We start from the raw sequence: 22,468 nt of genomic DNA, 5'->3' as shown, positions 1-22,468 counted from the left end.
TATAACTGGGCTCTCCCCTGCTGCAACGTCGGTTCTGGTTGCAAAGGGGAGTAAGACCAGTATGGAGATGCAGCCTCCCCTTTAGCACTGTCTTCGTCTGATCCTGATGCCAGTCCACAGATGCAGATCACCCTGACCAATGGTGGTTAATAAAGGCTAATATAACTAAGGAATTGAACTTGTGTAGTTTTCCAGAATTTTGTTTATGGATGTATTCATTTGATAACTGTGTGGGGAATGATCACTTGATTAAGATGGACAACTCCTGCCAAACTGATCCTTTGCTCCCCCCCCTGTTGACACTACAGCGCCCAGTTTCAACAGTTCGCTGTTGTCAAACTGATCATCAACCTGAGATTTTGGTGCAACCTTTACAACGTGCATTGATACCGGGGGCCAGCCTTCAAACTAAGGTAATGGTTCCTGGTCCCTCATCCATTCTAGTTGATCACCTATCAGTACCTAATAGTCTACCACTGATGGATATAGGGAATCTAAACAGAGGCAGGCAGGATTGTGTAAGTCTGTGAATGTTCGAATGTCTCCATCTATCTCTAGTAGTCTAAGGCTATGTCATCGGTTTAGAACAATTTTACTTAACCCCAAATGTTCGAACACCCCCTCCCCCAATGTCCCACATATATATGTGGGGGGGGGTAGTATATAAAAAATTTATAGGGGTAGGGAGGGCTGTGGGGGTCTCACCCACATATATATTTGCGGGAAATTTAAAAGAAAAAAATCGAACTTTTCGGAAGTCGAGCCTTTGGGTTCGGTTAAATCACTTAGATTCGAAGTCATCCATGTCGGTGATTAGAGATGAGACCATAAGAGACTTTGCTATGGAGCACAGGAACTTTATCATTACCAACATTGAGAAGACATGTGGTAAATAACCGAGAAAGGCTTTAAGGAATAAAGTTCTGGCCTGGCTCCGTCAAAGAACTGGGCCAGGAGTGGTTAAAAGGTCAGATTTGAAGATCCTACAAAGGTTTGAGATAGTTAACTGGTGTTCATTGGGAAGTCGGGACTGTGTTCTGGTGGGATGTGGGGCTAGTAACTTGCCCCTCTTTCTTAGTTGCTGCAATTACTTGCCCAAGGGCTCTTTGAACTTGTATCTTGTTGTGCACTAGGTCCTTGACCTTATACTTGTGCCTTGGGTTTTGACCGTGATTAACTGCAACTGAACCAAACCATGTTTGCCATTTGTTTCTGCTTTATGATTCTTGATATTTCAATTTATCTTATGTTCCTTCTTTTCTTTTAAATCTTTTTGTCTTGTACAGCGCTCGGATGCCTGTGGGCTTTCTGCGCTATACAAATAAAGCAACCCAGGAGACCAAAAAGACAGGATTGCATAGTTTAACTTGGGGGAAACCCACACCTCCAACAGATGCAGCATTAACTTGTTCACCGTAGAGAAGTAGCCGAACCACAAAAAGGACACATGAAAATCCCTGTTTCAGAGTCTATTGCTTGATTTGAAATGAGCATTTGTTGCTGGTAGTGACATGAAAACAAGTCTAAGACCGTTTTTCTCATCCCAATGCGACCTGTAGGCAGTGAAGCAATGACACATGTAGATGACAGCTGTTTTCACATCTCATGCAGGCCTGCAGCCATTGATAGCCGAAGAATGGTCGTCAAACATATAGCACATGTGTTACACAGAAGGCTAGTGTGCACACTTGCTGGAAGAATATTTCTTGGCCTCGCCAAGATCCAGGAAGTGGTGCTTTCCTGTTGCAAACCTCAAATGGAAAATAACTGCCTGTTTTAACTACACACAGTAGGTGCAAGCGTTGACTCCACACTATCAAGTGTTATATCTGAAAAGGATTTAAGAACAGGAAATTGACAGACACGAACAGAAGAGTTGTGGATGTCGGCAAGGTCAAGAAGTATCAAGTAAGAGAAATGCCTCTTTGAAAAGCAAAGGGCCATAAAGTACAGTGGAAGCATTCACTGAACGGGTACAAAGCTCTCACTGAGAGGTACTAAAACCCACTTAATGGAGGAGACCGTACTCTATGAGCACAGTGACACGCTCAGCTCTACACTTTACTCTTCCAGTTAGCGGATAAGACGCACGCACACGGGCAGAGAACATATAAGACCCAGGCAAAAGGGAAGAAAAAAGCAACAACAGCAGACTTGCTTATGCATCGAGTCCTATGAGGCTGCGGAAGAGTGCAGAGCATAGGAGTCCTGAGTAGAGCAGCAGCAGGAAAGAGGCATCCGGGCCCAGCTAAGCAGAACTCGCAAACTCTAGAAGGCGCTGTTTCGTTTGAAGCACGTTCTGCTCTGAATGCGAGTGAAGGGTGGGGGCTTGCTAAGTGCATTTAGACTGATGGCGTGTAGTATAGCATAGCATAGCTCCATAAGACATAAAGGTTACACGTGCTGTTAAACAATAGAAAAAGTGGTGGTTTTAATTTATCTATTTAAACATGCTATTTGCCCATATGGCAATCTTGTTCATAGGTGTGATGTTGTTATATCTGCTTTTGCTTTAGCTTGTTTAATGAAAATAAGAGCCCTCAGAAGATAGGGGGTCATATTAAATACATTAACATGGTAACTCCTGTGTCAAGAGTGGTGTGTGTTTGAGTCCAAGAACTTTACAATTCCTGGCTGTATATGTTTAATCATGTTGGTAAGCACACAGTCCTAGGCAGGTTTGTCTTTGAGTCCTAATACACAGCCTAGGGTGAATGCTGACATGAAACGACTGATGGTCAAGGGTCTATTTTCACAGCCTCAAACGAGGTGGAGATAAGTGGCTCATGGTCCCGCTTAACTCGTAGGCAATCAAGTCAGTAGTGGCTGATGTTCTCTCCCTCATTATAGAACTTTATTTTATCAAGTATAGAACCCAAGGTCCCAAATAAGGTTAAATAGTAATGAACAACACCAACTAAGTTGTTTTGTTTTTCTAAATTGTATTGGGTGTGCTTCTATTCTTTTTGTTGCTGGAGTTCTCCATGCAGCTTTTTGAGCAATTTCAGGAGTACACCATATATTCATTTTTAAGAAACCAATGAATTTGTTTTATTCTTTGTGAAGTTATGCAGTTAAGGAGTTGACCTAGTATTGTAGGATGCCCTTATATACAGTAGAAGGCAGGAATAGTTCTGATGCTTGACTTTCAGGTTGTTCCTGTAATGACATTCTTCTGCAGTAGGCATTTCATATTTTTAAAGTATATATTATAATGTCCTTCTAAGTAGACACTTTGAAGACACTGTCCTTAACGCTGTCCATAACGCATAAAAGTCTCTCTAAGATGGCCTCTGAATACTTGTCTCAAAAAATAGTGAGAATCCAGACCCTCGGACCGGTAAAATCAATCCATGCACATCGACTGGCTCTACCACAAAATTCAAAAGTGCTCGAGGAGGATCCAGGTTCCCTACAGTGGCAGCGAACCACTGGAACTCCCTCCCTCCTGCCCCCAGAGCTGGGGAACCCTACTGGCCCTTCGGAAAGGCCCTGAAAACCTGGCTGTTTGCCTAATTCCTGGCACTTTCACCTACCATTCCTACCTTACCTGACTTTCTCAGGCTAGGGCACAGGTTTCAGCCCATGGTTAGCCTTCCTTAAATACTGCAATGTACCCTAACAGTATATGCCACTGTCTGATGTTGTCTTTTTCTGTGTGTAACTGGTTTCACAACAGCGCCCAGATGCCGCCAGGCTTAGGTGCTTTACAAATGTAATAAATAAGTAAGCTTTGTAACGTACTGCTTGTGTGCTTAATCTTTCTGTTTTCCATCAACAGAGAACAAAAGACTGATGGAATCATTGATGCTTTTGAATCAAGTAAACCGTCCAGTACGCTTCTTCAGAGGAGGAAACGAATATCAACAGTGCCTAATCTAGCTAAGCCGAGAACTTCTCTTCCTCCTGCACATCCACCCAGTCCTCCAGCACTGAAAGCCTCCAAAAGGCAACAACCACAGGTGTCCACGAGCAGTAGTCTTGAGAATGAAGTACCCGACATTAGAAAGAACATTCAGTCTATCTCCCCCAGGACCCGTGCTGCAAATAAACCTTTTGCTGGACCGCACAATGGTCTTCCTGAAAAGCGAACTCCTGTACCTCAAGTACCACAGTTTTCTCCATTTAAAAAATCTGCACAGAAGGACGTCAACATTAACCTTTCCAAAGAGGATGACTCCTTACAAAAGGATTGGCCGGTTCCACTCAAAGAGAGACCTGTGCAGGAAGAAACATTAGCAAACTCCAAACTTGCTTCTAAGAAAACACATCAGTCCGACCATCAGAGGATACTGAAGGCTCAAAAATTAAGGGAGCTGCTCAAAAAGGAATTGAAGAAAGAAAGAGTAAGTAATTATGCTCCCTTTTGTGGTCTAATTTGGATTGTTGATTAATGTTCTGGATGAGTTAAATGTTGGACAAGTTGGTGTAAGCTCTGCTCTACGCAATTAATCTTCTGAACGTGTCGCAGCCTTGGATTTCTGGGTGCTTGTACCTCCCACCGAAGGCTTGAGCTATTGAGTCTGCAGCAGTCTTTATACCCCTGTGCCAGGGACTTTCAGAGGTCACTAGGATGTCATTGGGCAGCAAATGGCGTGCTCCAGTTTGTTTGTTTTATTATTTGTATTGCGCACCAGACCCATGGGTATCGGGGCGCATTGCATAAGACCTCTTACAGCTTAGTTACACAACAAGTACAAGCAATTACCCAACAAATGTAAATCATGTAAATACAGATAGATCAATGAAAGATGTATAACATGTACAAAATATATAAAGTATACAGATCGTCGGCTGAAAGTGTTGCTGGGGGGATTCATAAATCTAGGGGCAAGTAGTGAGCAGCATAAGAGGGCACCCTACCTGGAATCTATTTACAATGCAGAAGAGGAGTAGTCTTTTTACAGTTGCCAAAGGCATGTGTGATTGAGTGAGCCTGCATCAGAGTCAGTAATTGCGCACTTTTTCAGATGCATAAAATGTTGTCGCTATTCAACAACTGTGTATGACCCTGTCTCTGATTTCTTATGGGAAGCTTCATGAAGTAGGGCACATGGGCAAAGTTAAAAGGTGCTCCTGTTTTTCTCCCTTGTTCACAATATGATTAATGGAGTACTTTGAGCATGTTGCCAGGTACCCAGTATAACTTAGTTTGCCCCTGACGTCCAATGCCTACTGTGATTTGCTCCTGCTCCCTGGTGTGCATTCATGTGAACTCCACAGATATCACACCTTGGCCTATTAGCATTAGCATGCAGAGCTGTTCCTAGATAACCACTTGTACTCTGCCCTGTTTGCAATTCCTACTCTAAACTCACAACTGAAATTATTCCCAGCTTCTGTCTACCTCACATCTACTGCTGCATGCTCCTATTTTTCCCCTTCCTCCCCTTGTTCCCATTCTCTCATCCAGAAGCAGTCTTTGTTCACTTCCAGAACTATGAGCCCATGCCCGGATGCCTCCTAACAAGCAGCTTTCCTGAAGAGCATCTTTGCAGTGATGTTGCCATGAGCACGTCAAATGTATGGTCTAAATTGCCTACTAGAGCCCTACAGTAGCCTTTCTGCGCTCCTGCTCAGCTTCTATGCTCAAACACACCATACGCTTATCTACTAAGCCATTTACGCACTGGAATTTAATCTCTTTCAACAGACTCCAAACAGAACCCTATACCTCTACAACTTACTTGCATATCATGTCTCCTCCCGCATAATAACATTTTTTAAAAATCACAGATTTCCCCCCCGAAGATTTCACCTTTAGGTAAGTGGCTTCAGTGAAATCATATACATCCCATATCACAGCACCGGCAAATGCATCCTAGCAACTCACATAATACTCACCGCTGGACACACATTGAGGAGGGAAAGTTTCAAGTTGCAGGCTAATAGCCAGGCATGAAAAGTCATTCACTCCTTCTGTTGTCCACATGCACACAACAAACAATTTTATTTATTATTTTAAAACTAACTTCTCACAAGAAAATAAAAAAACATAATGATTGGGTGAATCGCAAATCACATGCGAGTACTGGAGGGTTTACATTCAAGAAGAATCCGGGCAATAATAGAAGGGATAAGGCTGTCTGGAATCCAGGCAATACTCCCATTTCCCCCATATTTTTATTTTTTTCCCAGGCAGCCCCGGGCGTTGTAGACTCTCTTCTCGAGGGCCATGCACATATCCATTGCAGAGATCCACCTACTCTGTCTCGGACGGTCCATTGCCCCCTCCCCCCCCCATACAGAAGAAATAGTCTGTTTCCTTAAGCTAACCTCTGTGGGCAGAAATAACATTTCATATTTGCTAAAAGCAGTTTCTCCCCATATCCCTCGGAGTAACCGTTTTGGATCCAATGGGATCTTCAGGTCCGTGACCCCTTTCAGTTTGTCAAAATGTTTCTGCCAGAAGTGATTAACTTGTGGGCATTCTCATATGGTGGCATGAAGGTGAATTCGGGCACTTCACAATGCAGACAGCAGGCACGGTCAATGTGAGCCCCATTGAACAAAGCCCCCCAGGTGTAATGTACCATATGAAGTATTTTGCTTTGTATTGGCAGCATTATGGCCGGGATCCCAACCTCCATGCGAAACGGCGCTTCTAACCATTCCTCTGCCTCAAGGGTGCCCATGTCTCTCTCCCACCTGGCACTGAGGCCTGTTAGGTCCTTGGTCACAAAGGCCATTATAGCCTGGTATAGTGCGGATGTGACGTTTGTGCACATACGCTCTGGTAGTAAGTTTACCATATGAGGGTAACCTGCAGGGATATCTTCTAAGGTTTGGAATTGCCCGTTGGGGGCATGTGATGACTGCTGGTAGTGGAAATGTTCGGAATTCGTGAGTCTGAACAACGCTCAAATCTCCTCGAGGATCAGTCTACCGTCTTTCACCATATCTGAGAGATGCATTATGTTGTGTCCCTCCCATTTCCTAAAACCGCTTACCCTGTCATCTTCCGGGAGCTGTGCGTTGTCACATAGGGGCTGGAGTAAGGTTGCCCGACCTCCCCACCCCACGTTGCGATGTGCATCTTTCCTGAACCGCCCAGTGTGATGCAGTATATTCCTTGGGTCACTGTATAGAATTTGGGTCCGGGATAGTCCTTGCATCCACCTCCTCTCAGCCCTAATGTGTGGGAATGTGGGGTCTCATTTACTACTGTCAGTGTACCGGCCCAGTAGTAACCCCACATGAAAGGTAGCCCAATGCCTCCCTCCCAGACTGATCTCTGCAGTGTGACCAAGGCGATACAGGTTTGCCCACCTCACCATAAGAGCGTACAGCGGGCAGTGTCCATGTAGCAAATTCTTCTTCCTTGGGGATGTGGAGAGGGGAATGTTGTAAGATGTATAGATATCTAAGAAGTCAACATTTTAAATGGGTCTGCTTTGCCCAACAATGTCAACGGGAGGAATTTCCAGTGGGTGACATCCTTGCCAAACCTGTCGGTGCTAGGGTAGAGATTTGCCTGTGTGAAATCATTGAGGTTGGGCCTCACCCATATACCCAAATACTTAAAGCCTGTGTATGACACCTTGTAAGGGCAATCCGGAAGGACTGCATCATCTCCTCCATAGAGTGGTAAAAGAATAGATTTCTGCAGGCTCACCCTAAGTCTGCTCTTTTCTTGATACTCCTGCAAAATATATGTGATTGGCTAGCATGCCTGTCAAGTTTCCCCCCAAAAAGTAGGATGTCTGCATAAAGGTACCGGATTGCCAGGGGTTCGATGGCTAGTGTGAACAACAGAGGTTAGAGCGGATAACCCTGTATTGTCCCTCTCTCAGGCGTAAATGGTCCGCCATTAACCCGCACCTCGGCTACCAGTACCCAACCCATATAGTTTGGCCCAAACCCCATCCTTGTCATGGTCTCCTAAAGAAAACCCCAATCCACCATGTCTAAGGCCTTTTCAAAATCCACTGCGAGCAAAGCATGCAGACCTGACAGTTGGGACACCTGAGATTGTTTTATGTGGTATGCGGACATTCATGTCAGTAGATTTTTTTCCGTCATGAACCTGCACTGAACCAGGGATGATATCACAGCACCTAGGCGGTCCAGAGTACCCTTGCTAGAATTTTCACTTCTCTGTTAATTAGTGAGAGAGGCCTGTAGGAGGCACAGAGATTCAACGCTTCACCTGCCTTGTGGATAACCACTATAAAGGCTCTCCTGAGATCTAAGGGGAGCGTCCGTTGGATCTAGAGTATATTAACATGTTAAGCATATGGGTACATGTTGGGTCGGATAGTTTCTTCCAACCTTCGGTTGGGAAGCTGTTCGGGCCCTGGGATTTACCAGACTGGAGGCCGGAGATGGCAGACGAAAGCTCCTCTTCCATGACATCAGCCTCCAGGTCCAGCACCTGTTGAGGTGCTAACTGTGGGAGGTCAGACCATCCAGGAAGCAGAATCCCAGAGGGGGATCCCAATCCCGGTGTGACTGATATAGCTCTTCGTAGTACACAGCGAATACCTGAGATTCCGGCATCTTCTGTAGCTCTGTGCTGCCCCCCCCGGCATCAATTCCCCCCCAAGCCTTCCTGCCTCCCACTCCACATGTTTTTGACCCTCGTCCCTCCTTTCGATCCACGCAAACAACTTCCCGGCTCTCTCACCCGCCTTGTAGGAAGGCCTCTTCCGCTACCAACGCAAGTTCCTCTGCCTCCTTTTACTGTTTGTGCATAAACCCTCTTTTGTGCATAAACCCGAGAGATAATTTCCTGATAATTTTCTTTATAGTCCTTACACAGCATTGCTGCAGAGTCCAAAGATACTTCATTTGTGGCAAAGTAGTATGTGGTTTTAGCATGTATATCTTCCACAAATTTAGGCAAGCTGAGATAATAGGTATTCAGGCGCCAGGGTGGTCTGCATTGTGGTTTCCCAGTGGAGAGTTTAATTTGGAGTGGAGAGTGATCCGAAATGCCCCTAGCCAGAAACATGATAGCGGCAAGTTTATCGCCTTGGGGAATAAAGTAGTAGTCCAGCCTGGACATTGAGCCATGTGCTCCAGAGAGAAGGGGGACCCACATTTCTGCCCGTGTAGCACTCTCCATGCATCGACCAGCCCAAGTGTGACTGAGAATGTGTGCAGCTTTGTCTGGGGGTGTGGGTTTCTACCTCTGAGGTGGGTTCGGTCTCTTAAGTGGATCCATCACATTGAAATCACCCTGGAGGACGCAAATATCAACAAGATTGTGTAGGAGGGCCGACTTGTGGTTGTGGGTTAGGGGTGGAGGGCTGTACACCGCAACCATGCCCCAGACCTTTCCCCACAGTTCCCCTTGCACCAGCACAATGCTCCCTCGCAGGCCCTCTCTCATTGTTGTGAGCTTGAGGAGCTGCTTATGTACAGTATTAGGGCACCTCTCGCTCCTATGGAAAAACCCATGTATAGTGCAGTGGGATAGTTTGCACGTAAGGCACCTGCCTTCTGACCCAGCCAAGTGTATTTCGGTAAGAAAGGCGACATCAGGTGAGTCTATGCAGAGGTTGTAGCACCAGCCATCTCTCAATGCTGGATCCCAGTCCGTTCGCGTTCCTTATCCGGAATGAAATCTGCCTATCCCTACCCCCGCTTCATAGTTGAATGACCAGGAGTATACTGCAGCTATTAAATTCCAACCCAGTACCCACTCCAGAAGAACGCCCCGCCCCAGGCGGGACCCCAGCAAAGCATGCAATCAATCACCATAGAACAACCAATCCCAACATTCCCACCCCATACTTCGACCCAACTAGAAGCACCTGTCACCCAAACCTTGTGACGAACGTGCGCAAGTAACCATAAACCAGCAGTTAACTGCTGGGGCATTGTCGTGACTTGCCGCGTAGTGAAGAGTAATGGGCCTCTGTCCACAAATCACCCACAGGGAAAGCGTAAATAAACTCCCTGTGCGAGCTTTGAGGCCACAGGTGGTTTGATGGTTCGCCGGATCTGATGACGCCAAGGACCCCAGAGGCTGTTAAATGGAAGTTAAGGTTAGCACAGGCAAACACAGTACTTTGGTATGAAGAAGTGTGCAATAATCTCTTACCTAAACCCAGCAGGGATGATACTGGGGTATCTGGGGTCTGGTGCGAGGGAGCGCCGTAGATCCGGACAGCCGTGTCCCAGATGGTAGGTACCGGCTGTACCTGTAGCCCTGCCGTAACTTGAAGGGCACTTGAAACTAAACACGTAGAGCCAATGGCCGAAGGTCGTAGAGTCAAGAAGGGGCAATCCGAAAACAATCCGTTAAGCAAAGCAAAGTGTCCAGAGTACCAATATCAGTGCAGTTCCGAGCGACAAGATCCGAGGAGTAAGCAAGCCAGTCTGTGATTCATGAGCCAAAGTCCAAATCCGAAGTAACAAAGTAATTTCTGCAAGTGCCGAACAGAGTCGTGAAACAGCTGTGAAGCGGTGAGAAACTCGAACTTCCCGGCTTTTATGTGCGTCGGCTCCCGATCACGTGAGCGGAACTCTGGGCACGTGATCGGGAAGTCGTCGCGGAACCAGGAAGTAACCGCGATCGGGTGTTCCAGCCCGAACGCAGTCTCCATGGGAGTTGCCAATGGAAACGAGGCAACAAACCGGGCCGGCCTCTACGCACGGCCCGCACTCGCTGGTGATGGCGACTCCCTCGCACACTAGGTGAGGAGATGTCTCGGGAGGTGGGCTGCAACCCGGCAAAAGTGACAGTGTGTGCTGGGGTATCAATCAAAGAGGTGCATGGTGTTGAGACTGGTTTGTTGTGCATGACAGGCATGCAGCGTAGAGTTCTGTGGAAGGGGAGCCCCCCCCCTGCTGGAGGTGGTTTGACAATGCGCCCCCCTGTGGCAAGTGCAGAATACGAAGTGCTAACGGAACCGAAGTGTCATCCCTTGCAGAGTGCTCTTCTCCGATGCTGTCCGTTGAGTGCAGAGACGGATGTGCCCACAGCGGCGGGGAGGGTTCTTGCCCGCACTTTGTCCAATGCTGCCTTTGTTCGACTTCGATGGTGTAACGGAAGCAACATATGTCTCAAACCAGTACCATGCCTCCTGACGGTTGTGAAAGAGGTGCGTGTTAGGGAGAATTCTCTGTTCAGGCTAATTTCCCAAACCTAGTGAGTCCCCCAGCAGCTTTGCTGGATTTTTGGGGTTTATTTTCTTTCTCCTGTTAAGAGTGAGACTCTTTTTCTCCCACTCTTGGGCATGATTTGAGAATGTCCTTTGACTATGTAATGTGTTTTATGGGCTATGGGGTCTTTTACTCCATAGGGCTTCATGTGTTTTTTGTATGTGTTACACAGCACCCTCAGTGCAGTAACATAGGGGTGTCATAGTGACCCCCCAGTATAGACTCCATACCATGGGACTGACTACTGTCTCCCAGGGCATGTAAAGTCACCATTGACTTTACTAGTGTTGAATTCTGAACAGAACCAGTACAAACCATCATATTGTGGAAGTACTGGTAGGGGTAATTCGATTGCGCCTGGGTCTGTTTTCCAAGGGGGCACTGTCCAGTCCCCCCCCCTTGTCGAGTTTCTGGCTGGTGGCAGTGGATACAACACAAAATATTCCACCGGAATATTTCCTATGGGATTTTCCCATTCATTTTAAATGCACCACTTTTTAGTGCAATGTTAAAGATGCCGCCGGGTTATTTATTTAATATTTATTTCCCGGTTGGGTCTTTTTGCCAGGACTCAGTTTTAAAATGGCGTTTGTGTTCGCCTCTGAAACTCTAACCCAAGTCGAGCCCTTTGTTCCACTTTTTGGCAGGCTTCTCCACAGAAGCCTTCCAAATGGTGCCACTCTGTCTGGTGTCAACAGGATGTGTGGGAGGGGGATTAGGCACCCTGGACTGAGTTGCTTTGGCAACTCAAGTCGCACTCTTGTGTGATTGGCCCAGTGGTGAGCCGCCCGGCTTACCACTTAACATGTTTGAGTGATGGCTAGGCTGATGAATGGGGGTTTTTCTGCAAAAAGCAGGGCTTTGGGGACTGGAACTTCAGAAGTCGCCACAGGACCTAAAGAATCTGAAGAGGGGAGAAGCTGAGCCATCTACAACGACGACACCACCAGTGGAGCCCTGCTGTATGAACTCACCACTTCCCCGACGACAGAGGAGATGATCTTCCAGGAGAGTCGTCTTCCCTTTGAGCTGGTGGGACCAACCAGTTCTCCTTTTTTGCCTTCCTGGATCGTCTCATGGTCGAATCGCCCGTGCCAAGCACCCCGGCAGCCGAATAGCCACGCTTCATCACTACCGCGAATAAAAGGGTTGTACCTTTTAACCGGGAAACTCTGCGGCTGCTTTCTTCCCTGGCAGTGCAACGACCTCCAGCTTTCCTCCACGTCGAGCTCTTCTCTTCCCCTGGACGAAGCCCCGACTAGCACCCGCTGCCAGGAACAACTGCCCCCGCTGGAAGTTTCTCACCATTTCGGGTACTGTGTATCGCCTGGTCTCCCTTGCAACACATTGTCCAAGGTGTCCCGTAAATCCTCGACTCTCTATCCTGGGGCGACCTCGGACCTGCTAACTTTACCTTTCCGAACTGATCCAACCTCTTTGACTTTTTCTGCAAAGATTTTGAGTGCATTTCCACTGTGTGATCTTGGGCACATTCCGCCTTGCTCTCTCCAAGAGTGGGCCTGGCCTATGAACTTTTTGCTATACAGTAGACCCTGCCTTTCTTAAAAGTGTTGGTACTGTGTGATTTTCATATTCTGCCTTTTCTCTCCCTTTTTTTTAAACAAATTATTGGAGTGCCATCTACGGTTACGCGCTCATCTGTTTTGCTAAATAAGTGTTGTCGAATAATTAATTAGGGAGGTGTATATACTTATAGTGACTGTGTTTGAACTTGCTTGACATATTAGTGCCAGTGTATTTTTACAAGTGTGTTTTTAAGTAAATAATTATATACTTTTATACCAAAGCTCTGGTCAGTGTTTGCTTGTGCTACTGTATTTTTGGCCCTATTGTGTATACTCTATATACTGCCTAACTCTTCTTGAGAGAGGTCTGACTGCTCAGCCACAGCTACCAGGTAAATCTGGGTGGTGCAGACTACTACCAATTGGGTTTACCGCTTACTCCTGTAGTCTTAAACTTTTTGCAGTGGTCCCTAAGGGAACTGTACAGGTTTCTGCCTAACAGCGCGTGACCATCTGGTAGTAGACTTTGAGTTTTGTAGGAAAGAAGAGCGAATATCTTATACCATGTGAGTGGAGCTTCTTTATGGAGTCAAACTACTGCCTGGACTTTTGGACTTCCCTATAGCCCTGAAAAAAATGCTTTCCTCGCCCCTTTATTCATGATTGGGTCAGGGGCCTGTGCTATTTGCTGTAAGGCGTTCTGGCCTGACCATTTAGCAGCCTGGCTATCCCAGTCGGAGGGTGAAACCCTGGCGTCGGCTGGCCCATAGGAATGCGCTGGGCCCTCTTGATAGATAAGAGGTTGGCCAGTTTCCTAGGCGTCATTATCTCCGAACAATTGTTCCAGAAAGAACGCTGCATGCTCCTTCTCCAGCAGACCCAGGATGCAAAGGTTATTCCATGCTTCATGAAACACTACGTAAAGTAAGCGCTCGTCCCTAGTGGGACTCCTCTATCTTGTGCTATGAGTCGTAGTCTCCAGTTAATCTTGCTTTGTGTGGTAATCCGGCGTGCCCATACCCTCCACTCTGACCCTGTGGCTCACGTTGGTGTGGACTGTCTCTCACAGACTTCCGTACTTCTTCCCGCTCTGCACCTGGTAGTGTGTAGTGAGTGGACTGCAGCATTCAGCATACAAATCGCTGCAACAACCACTCTTGTCTCTCTGCAGTACTTGCGCTCTCTTGAAGTCTCTTACCCGTTGGGCAGTGTCATTTCAGTTCAGCAGAGAACAGGTGCCAGCTGTTCAGCCACTAATTGGGACTCCAACAGTAAGTACTCTCTGTGCAGAGTCCAGCTACATGAGCACTGACGCTGAGCCATTAATGCAGTGCATTGATGCCTTGTGGCGCTGAGCGGCAGGCACATGCACCACGCAGACTTTTCCCCCCACTGTCCCACTCAGTGGAATACCCACCTTCGACTCACTGGTGCGATTGCGGGCCTCCACAGGGACCCCCGGGTCTTGGTTGGCTTCCCTCCTGGTCTCGTAGCCCGACCGCCAAGATGGTGCGCGGGAGACCAGAGCTCCCAGCGTTCACTGCTAATCGACTGGATTCCCTGCATCGCTTGACACCAGAGACCTTGGGAAACCATCAGCAGGCACTCTGCAGTTTTCTCCTGTGCAGCAAGAGAATTTAGTCTGGATGTATTCGGCCGCAGCGGAGCCCGTGGTGCTTACGACTGCCAATAGCTGCTGTGCAACAGCGCCCCCAACCATTTCTTACTAGGAGACCATTGTTGCTTGCCAATGGCTAGTGCAAATTGTGATGCTTGCAAATGTTTCAATGCGTTCGACAAAAAACTCCTATAAACAACCAGCACTCGAAGGTCTATTTCCGGTTGCACTCATCAAAACAATAGCAAAGGTTAACTTCCGTTTTCCCCTCTGACTTAACACCCCCGGCTCCCCTCTTTCTCTGATGCACTAGAGTGCCTGGAGACCATGCACATGGCACCACTGCGCGGTATAAATCGAAGTAATATTGTATCCGTTTTAACAACCTCTTTGCATCGAATTTCCAGGGTGTACATAATGTAAACTTAACCATAACTTCAAATATATATTTCCTAGGTGCAGTAAATGGAGCCCAGGTCTACTTTCTACAGATAATTGAAGAAAACACATATTTGTGATATAGTGACAAAATGCAAAACCAATCTTTTCCCAAATTATAATTAGTTCAGGGGTCTGTAACCTCTGGCACTCCAGATTTGTTGGACTATGACTCCCATGAAGTGCTCCGTTATGAATTTGTACTGTAGTATACCTCTGTAAAGCGCTCTGTTGCTTCTCAAATCGAAGTCTGTACTCAATAAATTCCATAATAATAATCATGATCCCTCGCCATTTACTATGCAGGTTAAGGCCGATCGGAGCTGTTAAAAAATATCTGTTGATCCAAATGTTGCAGACCCCTGCTTTATGGCTTGCTTGTAAAGGCCATAATAGTGTCGATTTCATTTTGTCCGTACAATATATTTATGTAAACTATTTTATTTGGCTGGTACCAGTCCTTCCTCCATGCCCTTCATTTATTTCTGCCTTTTTAATTACCCCATTTCTTTTATATCCCACTCTGCCCTCCGCTTCATCACACTTAACTAAGGCAATCATCCTTGGATTTGATTTTCATATGATATGTTGCCAAATAACTTTTTTCTAAATAAGTTGTCGCAGTACCTGTGTTTGGCCAGTATTCTAGTAGGGATGCACTTGTCCAACTGTGAAAAGTCCTAACTAAGATGTGGGGGAGGGGTTACTTGTCAATTTATAACCTGTGACGAAAGAGTGCCAATTCTCGTTTTTCCGCCTATATTGACAACCATTATTTAGACAAGCCAATGTGTGCTTTGTCTTGAATAAACATCTTGGTATTCAAGAATCTGCAAGGACGAGCTGTAAGATATATTTTAATTCTGCATTAGGTGGTCATCACCAATATAATGCCGCCTCATATTAAGTCCCACTCCACAGTTCTGGGCAATAAACTGCCAGTGTTCTCAAAACACACATTTATTTAAATAAAAATTAAAGGTTAAATTAAGATAAAGGTGCTCTCCAGCTTTATGCACGTGAAGTTACCCCAATGTTGCACAATGAAGATTGCCCATGCTTACAGCGCAGGTTATTCTTGATTCTATTAAGGACACGGAGGACACCAAATCCTCTGTAATCACACAAATATTTCTGGGTGAAGCTTCCAGTCGCTGGAATCCACAAGAATGCGAGTTCCAGTCTGCTATAATGTTCTGTTCTCCTGTTAAGTATTCTGCTGCTATCGTTATGTGGTGTTGAAGGCCGTGATAGCAAAAAACCTTCGGTAACTCGGCTAGCATTCTGGGCTTGGTCCCCCCTGGCTTGTTTATGTATCAGACTGCCGATATGTTGTCCATCTTGAGTAAGACGCAATAGTTGGCTTTGCCTTTGGTTAACACGCGTACGGCTGAGGACCCTGCAAGGAGCTCTAGACAATTTATGTGTAATAGAAGTTCTTCTGCGGACCATTTCCTTCCTGTTTCTATGTTTCCGCAACTGGCCGCCCAACCGGCTCTGATCACATCTGATTCTATTATCAAATCTTGAGTGTCGCCGACAATTGCGCGGCCTGTCCAAGCCTCCATGGTAATCTAACCCTCCTTGAAGGTGCATGATTTTGATTCCCTGAAGGACTCTGTTCAAGCATTGGTCTTCAAACTGATGTATTTAGCTCTCCCCTGAAGATAAAAAGCAAACAAAATGGGGGTATAAGCCAAGCAAATATAAAGATAGCCCCAATATTTCAGAGAAAAAAAGAAACTAAGGCTCAAAATTCTGCTTTAGTTTTAGAAACAGCTGGGGGGCCTGCGAAGATTCATCTGAAATTAGCACTAATCTTTACAAAGCGAACAGAGAAGAAATTGCATAGGCCTGAACCATTAACCCCTCATCACGTCATACAAGAGGGAGAGAGGAAGGAACCATCAGTTCATTCATAGGACGTGTGGAATGGTCTGGGGAAGTGTAGAAAATTGGAGCTTCCCACTGGAAGTAGTCTCTCAGGGGCTCAAACCATTCACCATCCAAAATCCTGCAGTGGCCAAGACTACAGATGAGGCAGACTATTTCATTCCGAAAGTCTGGTTAAGGCAGGCCCCCAACAACAAATAATCTCTTTGCAGATCGGCTATTCTCTTACTTGAACCAGGTCCCAAACATGTTGCTCCTCGCAAGAGTTGACATTGAATATGTCAAATTCCCTCTAAAAAATTACCATCATTTCGTTGAAATCGGCCTGAAAACCAGAAGTGCTAAACAAGCTATTGTAAACCATAAGGCCGATTTGGGCCGGGTGGGCCTGATGATCACAGAAAAGTATGAGGAAAGCGTCACAAGAGTACCCCCCAGCACAGCAAGTACAGGTGGGGGAGAGTAGGAGTGAAGATAGGGGCTCAGGGTGAAAAAAGATGTAAATCATTCTCAAGGTCCAAACCAAAATGGAGCATTGTTGGCAAAACTCCCTGAGATTAGATCGCGAATCATTCTAAGATTGGGAGCATAGACAACCTGCCTTTAGGCAAAGCAACTTGAAGCTGGTATGTTAGAATACACGAGGGCCAGGTCTTTTGAAAAAGAAACAACTTGAAGAAGAGCTATGGGGGCAAAATGACATATTAATATTACAGGAAACCTGGCTCATACACCAGCTTGATATTGAGGGCTTTACAACCCAAAATCTATATGCATCTCAAAAAGCCAAAGGCATACCGTCGGCAGGGAGGGGGGTGTCTTTTGCTTGCCTTTTAAAAACTCCACTTTCAAAAAGATCACTCCAGTGTGTAATAACCCTTTGGGAATACATGCATGCAAAGTGGTGTTGAAAAATTCTGAAACCCTTTTTGAAATGGTGATTATCAATATCTACTGGAACCCGCCAAACTACATAATTTTCTAGTGGATCTTGATGAGGTATTAACCAAGGTGAAGTCTGAACAGGAAGGTATTTTTATCCTCTTAGCCGGGGACTTCAACTCTGACTGTTCCACTAAAGGCTGTGGTGAGTACCAAGGCAGTAAAACCTCAAGAAGAGGTAAAATGGGGTCAGATTTTTGGGTATCTTGGAACTTGGAGCAGATCCAGGCGAAACTTGGTATGGGTGGAAGGGCAGAAGCAACCTGGCACAAGGCTTCTACAGTGGACTTTGTCTTCGTCTCCTCCGAACTGTCCTGCCTCCAGCCAAGCTTGATTATAAATCACGAACTGGGAGTGATCACTCCAGATTGAAACTTTCCTTCCTGGATTTGCTAAATCTCAAAGAAATGAGATTGGCGCAAGAAGTAGAGGGTTGCAAGGGAAAGCTGAGAGTTGTAAAATATAAATAAGAAGGGGAAAACCCTTAACGAAAAACTCAGGGAAACCTCAAAAATATATTGGAAAGAAGAACTCCACCTGGAGAAATTCGGGAAATTTATATGGGCAACTCATCCACCTAGTAAAATTTGTATATCCTCAAAACAAGATCATATCCACAACTTTTAATGAAGAGACCCAGGAAAAAAAAGGAATATAGAAGTATTTTACGTAAACTAAAAAAATAATTTAGTGACCACTCTTCTTTTCCAGGAGGTCAAAAAAGTAAAGCAGACATGCATAAACTGGTCAAGGAACCAGAGATTCCAAAGAATCTAACAGGACAGTGAACAAATGTTGCATCTTTTAAGCTCAAATAACTCTAGGAACTTCTGGGTGGTGGTGGGAAAACTGGAATCGGGTGTTAACAGCTCCCTATGCAACCTAGTCCCAGAGAAAAAGTGGGTGGACTATCTTTCAGAGAACTTGAGATCTCGCGGGTCTCTTGAATTTACTCCCGAAATAGATTCCCCTTGGTCCCTTTCATTCGAGGAAGACGATATTCTCTATCTAATTTCAAGGTCCTCTAGTTCTAAAGCGGCGGGACCAAATGGTTTAACCTACCAGGTTCTTAGAAATAAACCAAAACTTTGGGCAGAGATCTTGAATCTTCTATTTCGAGAAATACTAAGGACCCGTTTGTTTCCACCGTCATGAAAGAATGCTTTAATTATACCATTCTTCAAGGGGGGGGTGATCGGCTTAAACCGGAAAATTACCGTCTGATCGCCCTCCTTGTTATTGATAGCAAACTTTTCATGCAATTAGAAGCTGGTTTGAGGCACGGCAAATCCTGTCATGCCATCAGACAGGTTTCAGGAAGGGTCTGTCTACAGGCCTGAGCGGCCTTATTCTAAATCTGGTTAGTGAAAAGTCAAATGGGAGATCTGACCTACCTCTTTATGGTGCTTGGGTGGATCTCTCCAAGGCATTTGACCATGTGGACAGATGTCGGCTGTGGAGAAAACTTTGATTGGGGCATACCACACCATCTTCTAGCAATTCTAATCGAGCTCCATAGAAACACAACATTAAGAGTATGGTTAGATGAGCAAGGCCTCCTCTCCGATTTTAGTACAGGTTTTGAGAGGGGTTAGGCAAGGTTGTATGGGGGCACCAATGTTCTTCAACCTTTTTCTCTCAGACCTAGGAAACCTTTTGCTTTCAGCAGAGTTGGCCAGTCCGGTGATAAATGGTAGAAGGATGACATCGTCCTGTTGGATAGGTCTGCAGCGGCCTTCAACGTCTCCTGAATAAGTTCGGGGAATATGCCAGTTTAAACGGGCTCACAATCAACCCTGCAAAATCTAAAATTCTGATTTTTAAACATCCAAAAAAGAAAATCAGTTATGGTAATTGGTTCCTCGATGGGATGGTTGTTCCCCGCGTAGATTAATTGAACTATTTGGGTTATAAAATCTACGCGTATCCAGCAAAAAAACAAAGTAAATTTATCAATGATGGAGAAAGTTTCCCAATTAATTCCTCAAATGAAAAAACTTAATGCAAAATATTGTAAATTCTCAAGTCTACCATTGATAGATTTTACACGGCTGAAGTAGTCTCGGTATTACTCTATGGTTTAGAGGCGAAAACTTTATGCTGGCACACAAATTGGATCAAAATTGAGGGTGCAATCTGGAAAAAATCTTTGGCACTCCCATTATGTGTACCAATGGAGTGTCTAAGATTTGAGCTCGGTTTGGTCTCATTGGGGTGTCGCGCAGATTGGAAACCTATCTCTTTATATAGGGAAATCATTACCAGCAAACAAGACTCCCTTTATTATGAGGTAAATGAGCACCTCAAAAACTCAAGATCACAGATTCTGTGTGTCCTGGAGAAAAAAAATAAAGGGAATTCTGTCCAGAATAGAGAGGAATCTAGAAATTCTTGTTTCAAATCCTTGTAAAGTGAAAAGGACACTGGAAACCTGGGACTGGATCGATACAATTGCCAACGTAAGGTCCAGTAAGCCATCGAACCCCTTCTTAAGGATGGAAAAAAAGCTGGGTTTTTGGCCCCGCTATCTACAAAAGTTCCCTGATAGAGCAATATGAAACCACTTTCTGAGGCTCCGACTCAATGTGGCACGTACTGGGGAAATATTAACAAGAAGAAACCAAGGGGATCAAGTTAAAAAAAAAAAAACGGATTATTGTGTACTCCCGGGCAGACAAACAATCAGACACTTACTATTGGAGTGTCAAGGTACCTGGGAAATTAGACTGCTACTTCTCAGAAGATTTGTGGCCAAGGAGGAAAGCAGCCATTACACAAGTACTTACAATAAGTGGCATAATTTAAGGAATACCTTTTTTTTTGTTGTTTTTTTTTTGTTTTCCTGAACTGAATTGGCTGTCTCTCCTCTCTCATGGTGATACCCTTGGTTTGCTTGTGATTAGTTTGCCATTGATTTTTTTTTTTCTTGATTATTTATGCAATTTATGCAATTTTATTGCTAATATTGTTGTGATTTTGTAAATGTTTTTTTTATAAAGCCAAAACAAATAATTAAAAATGTTTTAAAAAGTTTCGGGGAAAGTCGCCTGAATCGAGGCTGCTAAAAGACCCACTACCCTGGCTACATTGGAAAGAGAAATATTCTTCCTTGCAATGAATGATCTGAGGCCCTCTTTGACGGCAGTCTGGAGCTCGAGAGAGGCATCCTTGGTGTCTACTAGGAAGCCTAAGAACTCCATTCTCTGACTGGGCTGTAGCTCCGATGTTTACAATGAAGCTGAGGGAGGACACTAGGTCGCAGATCCAGCACGCTTGTTCCTGAAGAGAGACTTTGTTCTGAGCTAGGATGAGGATATCATCTCGGTAGATGATGATCCTGATTAACCCCCCCCCCGCCCCTCTCCTGTATATCTGCTGCTGCTGGCCTCGTTATTTTGGTGAAGGCCCAGGGGGCCGACGCTATTCCGAACGCAGACATGTGACGCGCCAGATGTCCCCGTTCCACCGAAAACAGAGGAATCTCTGGTGTTGCATCGCTATTTGAATAGTGACGAACACGTCTTTGAGATCTAAATGTGCTGGCCAGTCTCCTGTTTTGAAGGAGGTCTTTGAGAAGGTGTATCCATTCCATCTTGAATTTTCTGTACGTCAACCATTTGTGCAGACTCTTCAGATTTATTACTGGTCTTATCTTTTCCCCTCTGTTCACCTCTGGGTCCTAGAGCCCTCAACTTTGTAACGACCGCTATGCGGGAAAGAAATAAAGAAAGATTGTTCGTTCTCGGCTCCGGTCCTGACCCTCTATCGAAACGTGACAAAGTGGGGAAAGGTAATCCTGCACTAAGAGTGAGTGGGTGAGTGAGACAGCAAACAAGAAAGAGGAAGTGACCCAGACCAAAAGCTATCTCGAAAAGGGTCTCGAACACTGACAGAGAGCACCTCAGGACTACCCTAGACAAGAGGCTCATGGGGATTTGTAGTTTTTCGTTCTCTTGGACCTTTTAGTTTATTAAGCAAAACAAAAATGTTGAGGTATAACATGTAGAACATTTTGAAATGCTGTGAGTTGCAGAATTAAAGGAAGTCTAGCATAATGCTCTGCTCTTGTCTTGACATAGTCGCACGCTGCTGGTCTACAAAAACTGAATTGACCTGCCTGCATTAATCTTAATATTTCTCACACAAACATTTCATTTCTATAGATCTATTAAATTCTGAATAACATTAGATATTTAGTTGCACATCTACTGCTTGTCAGTCAATTTATCAAAATCATTGACTTCACAAAAACATCTCCACATTACATATAAAATCAAGCTTGCAAATGATTTACAGAATTGGAGAACTGTCGCAGGGCTCCAATTTCCTACTTCTTAGAAATATAGTGAGGGGCGCTTGTGTGCAGCTTACACTATGCCTATGCTTGCAAGAACCCCCCCCCCCGCCTCCCACCGGACCTGGAAGAATGTTTCCGATTATTTTGAACAAATATAAGCCCCCTGTCCCCCTATCGCTACCACTTCACAAAAGGAGTCCTGTGCAGTTTCGGAATAAGGGGTTGCCTGGGATTTACATTCACCCTGTTTTCCTAGGAATATAAATGCTTCCTCTTAACTTGCTCTTAATTTCAGATTAATTTTAAATAAATATGGCCTTCATTGAACATGTTATCAAACTGATCCTCATCAGTTTGACTCATCATCATGGTACAGACACACTTTGAACCTTGGACTAATGTTGGCTATATTTGTGATGGCACTTGGGGTACTTTTTAAAATATCACTTATTTATATTACACTGTCGACACAGGGAAAAATGTCCCTATTTTACAGCACGCTCACGAAATAAAATGTACTTTTTGTAAGTACAATTTTCCTTTACATTGAATACAGTAATATCAGGATGTAACTCGCCTTAAAAAACCACAATATCCTATTCTATTACCATGGATGCTAATTTGTCAATCCCTCACTCTGCA

General features: G+C 45.1%; 1 protein-coding gene across 5 annotated transcripts in view; it reads left to right on the top strand.

The window, feature by feature from the left end:
- Nucleotides 1–22,468, top strand: part of BDP1 (BDP1 general transcription factor IIIB subunit) — a 2,223,165-nt gene that overhangs the window by 25,997 nt on the left and 2,174,700 nt on the right. For all 5 annotated transcript variants that reach the window (XM_069627521.1, XM_069627519.1, XM_069627520.1 and 2 more), the window contains exon 2: nt 3,782–4,346. In XM_069627521.1, the coding sequence (XP_069483622.1) occupies nt 3,782–4,346 (565 nt within the window). The remainder of the gene's footprint in view (nt 1–3,781; nt 4,347–22,468) is intronic.

This window comes from Ambystoma mexicanum, chromosome 6p (genome assembly GCF_040938575.1).
Source record: "Ambystoma mexicanum isolate Mex_15411 chromosome 6p, UKY_AmexF1_1, whole genome shotgun sequence".
Classification (NCBI taxonomy): Eukaryota; Metazoa; Chordata; class Amphibia; order Caudata; family Ambystomatidae; genus Ambystoma; species Ambystoma mexicanum.
Note: the sequence above shows the minus strand (reverse complement) of the source record. Positions and strands in the feature narration are given on the sequence as shown.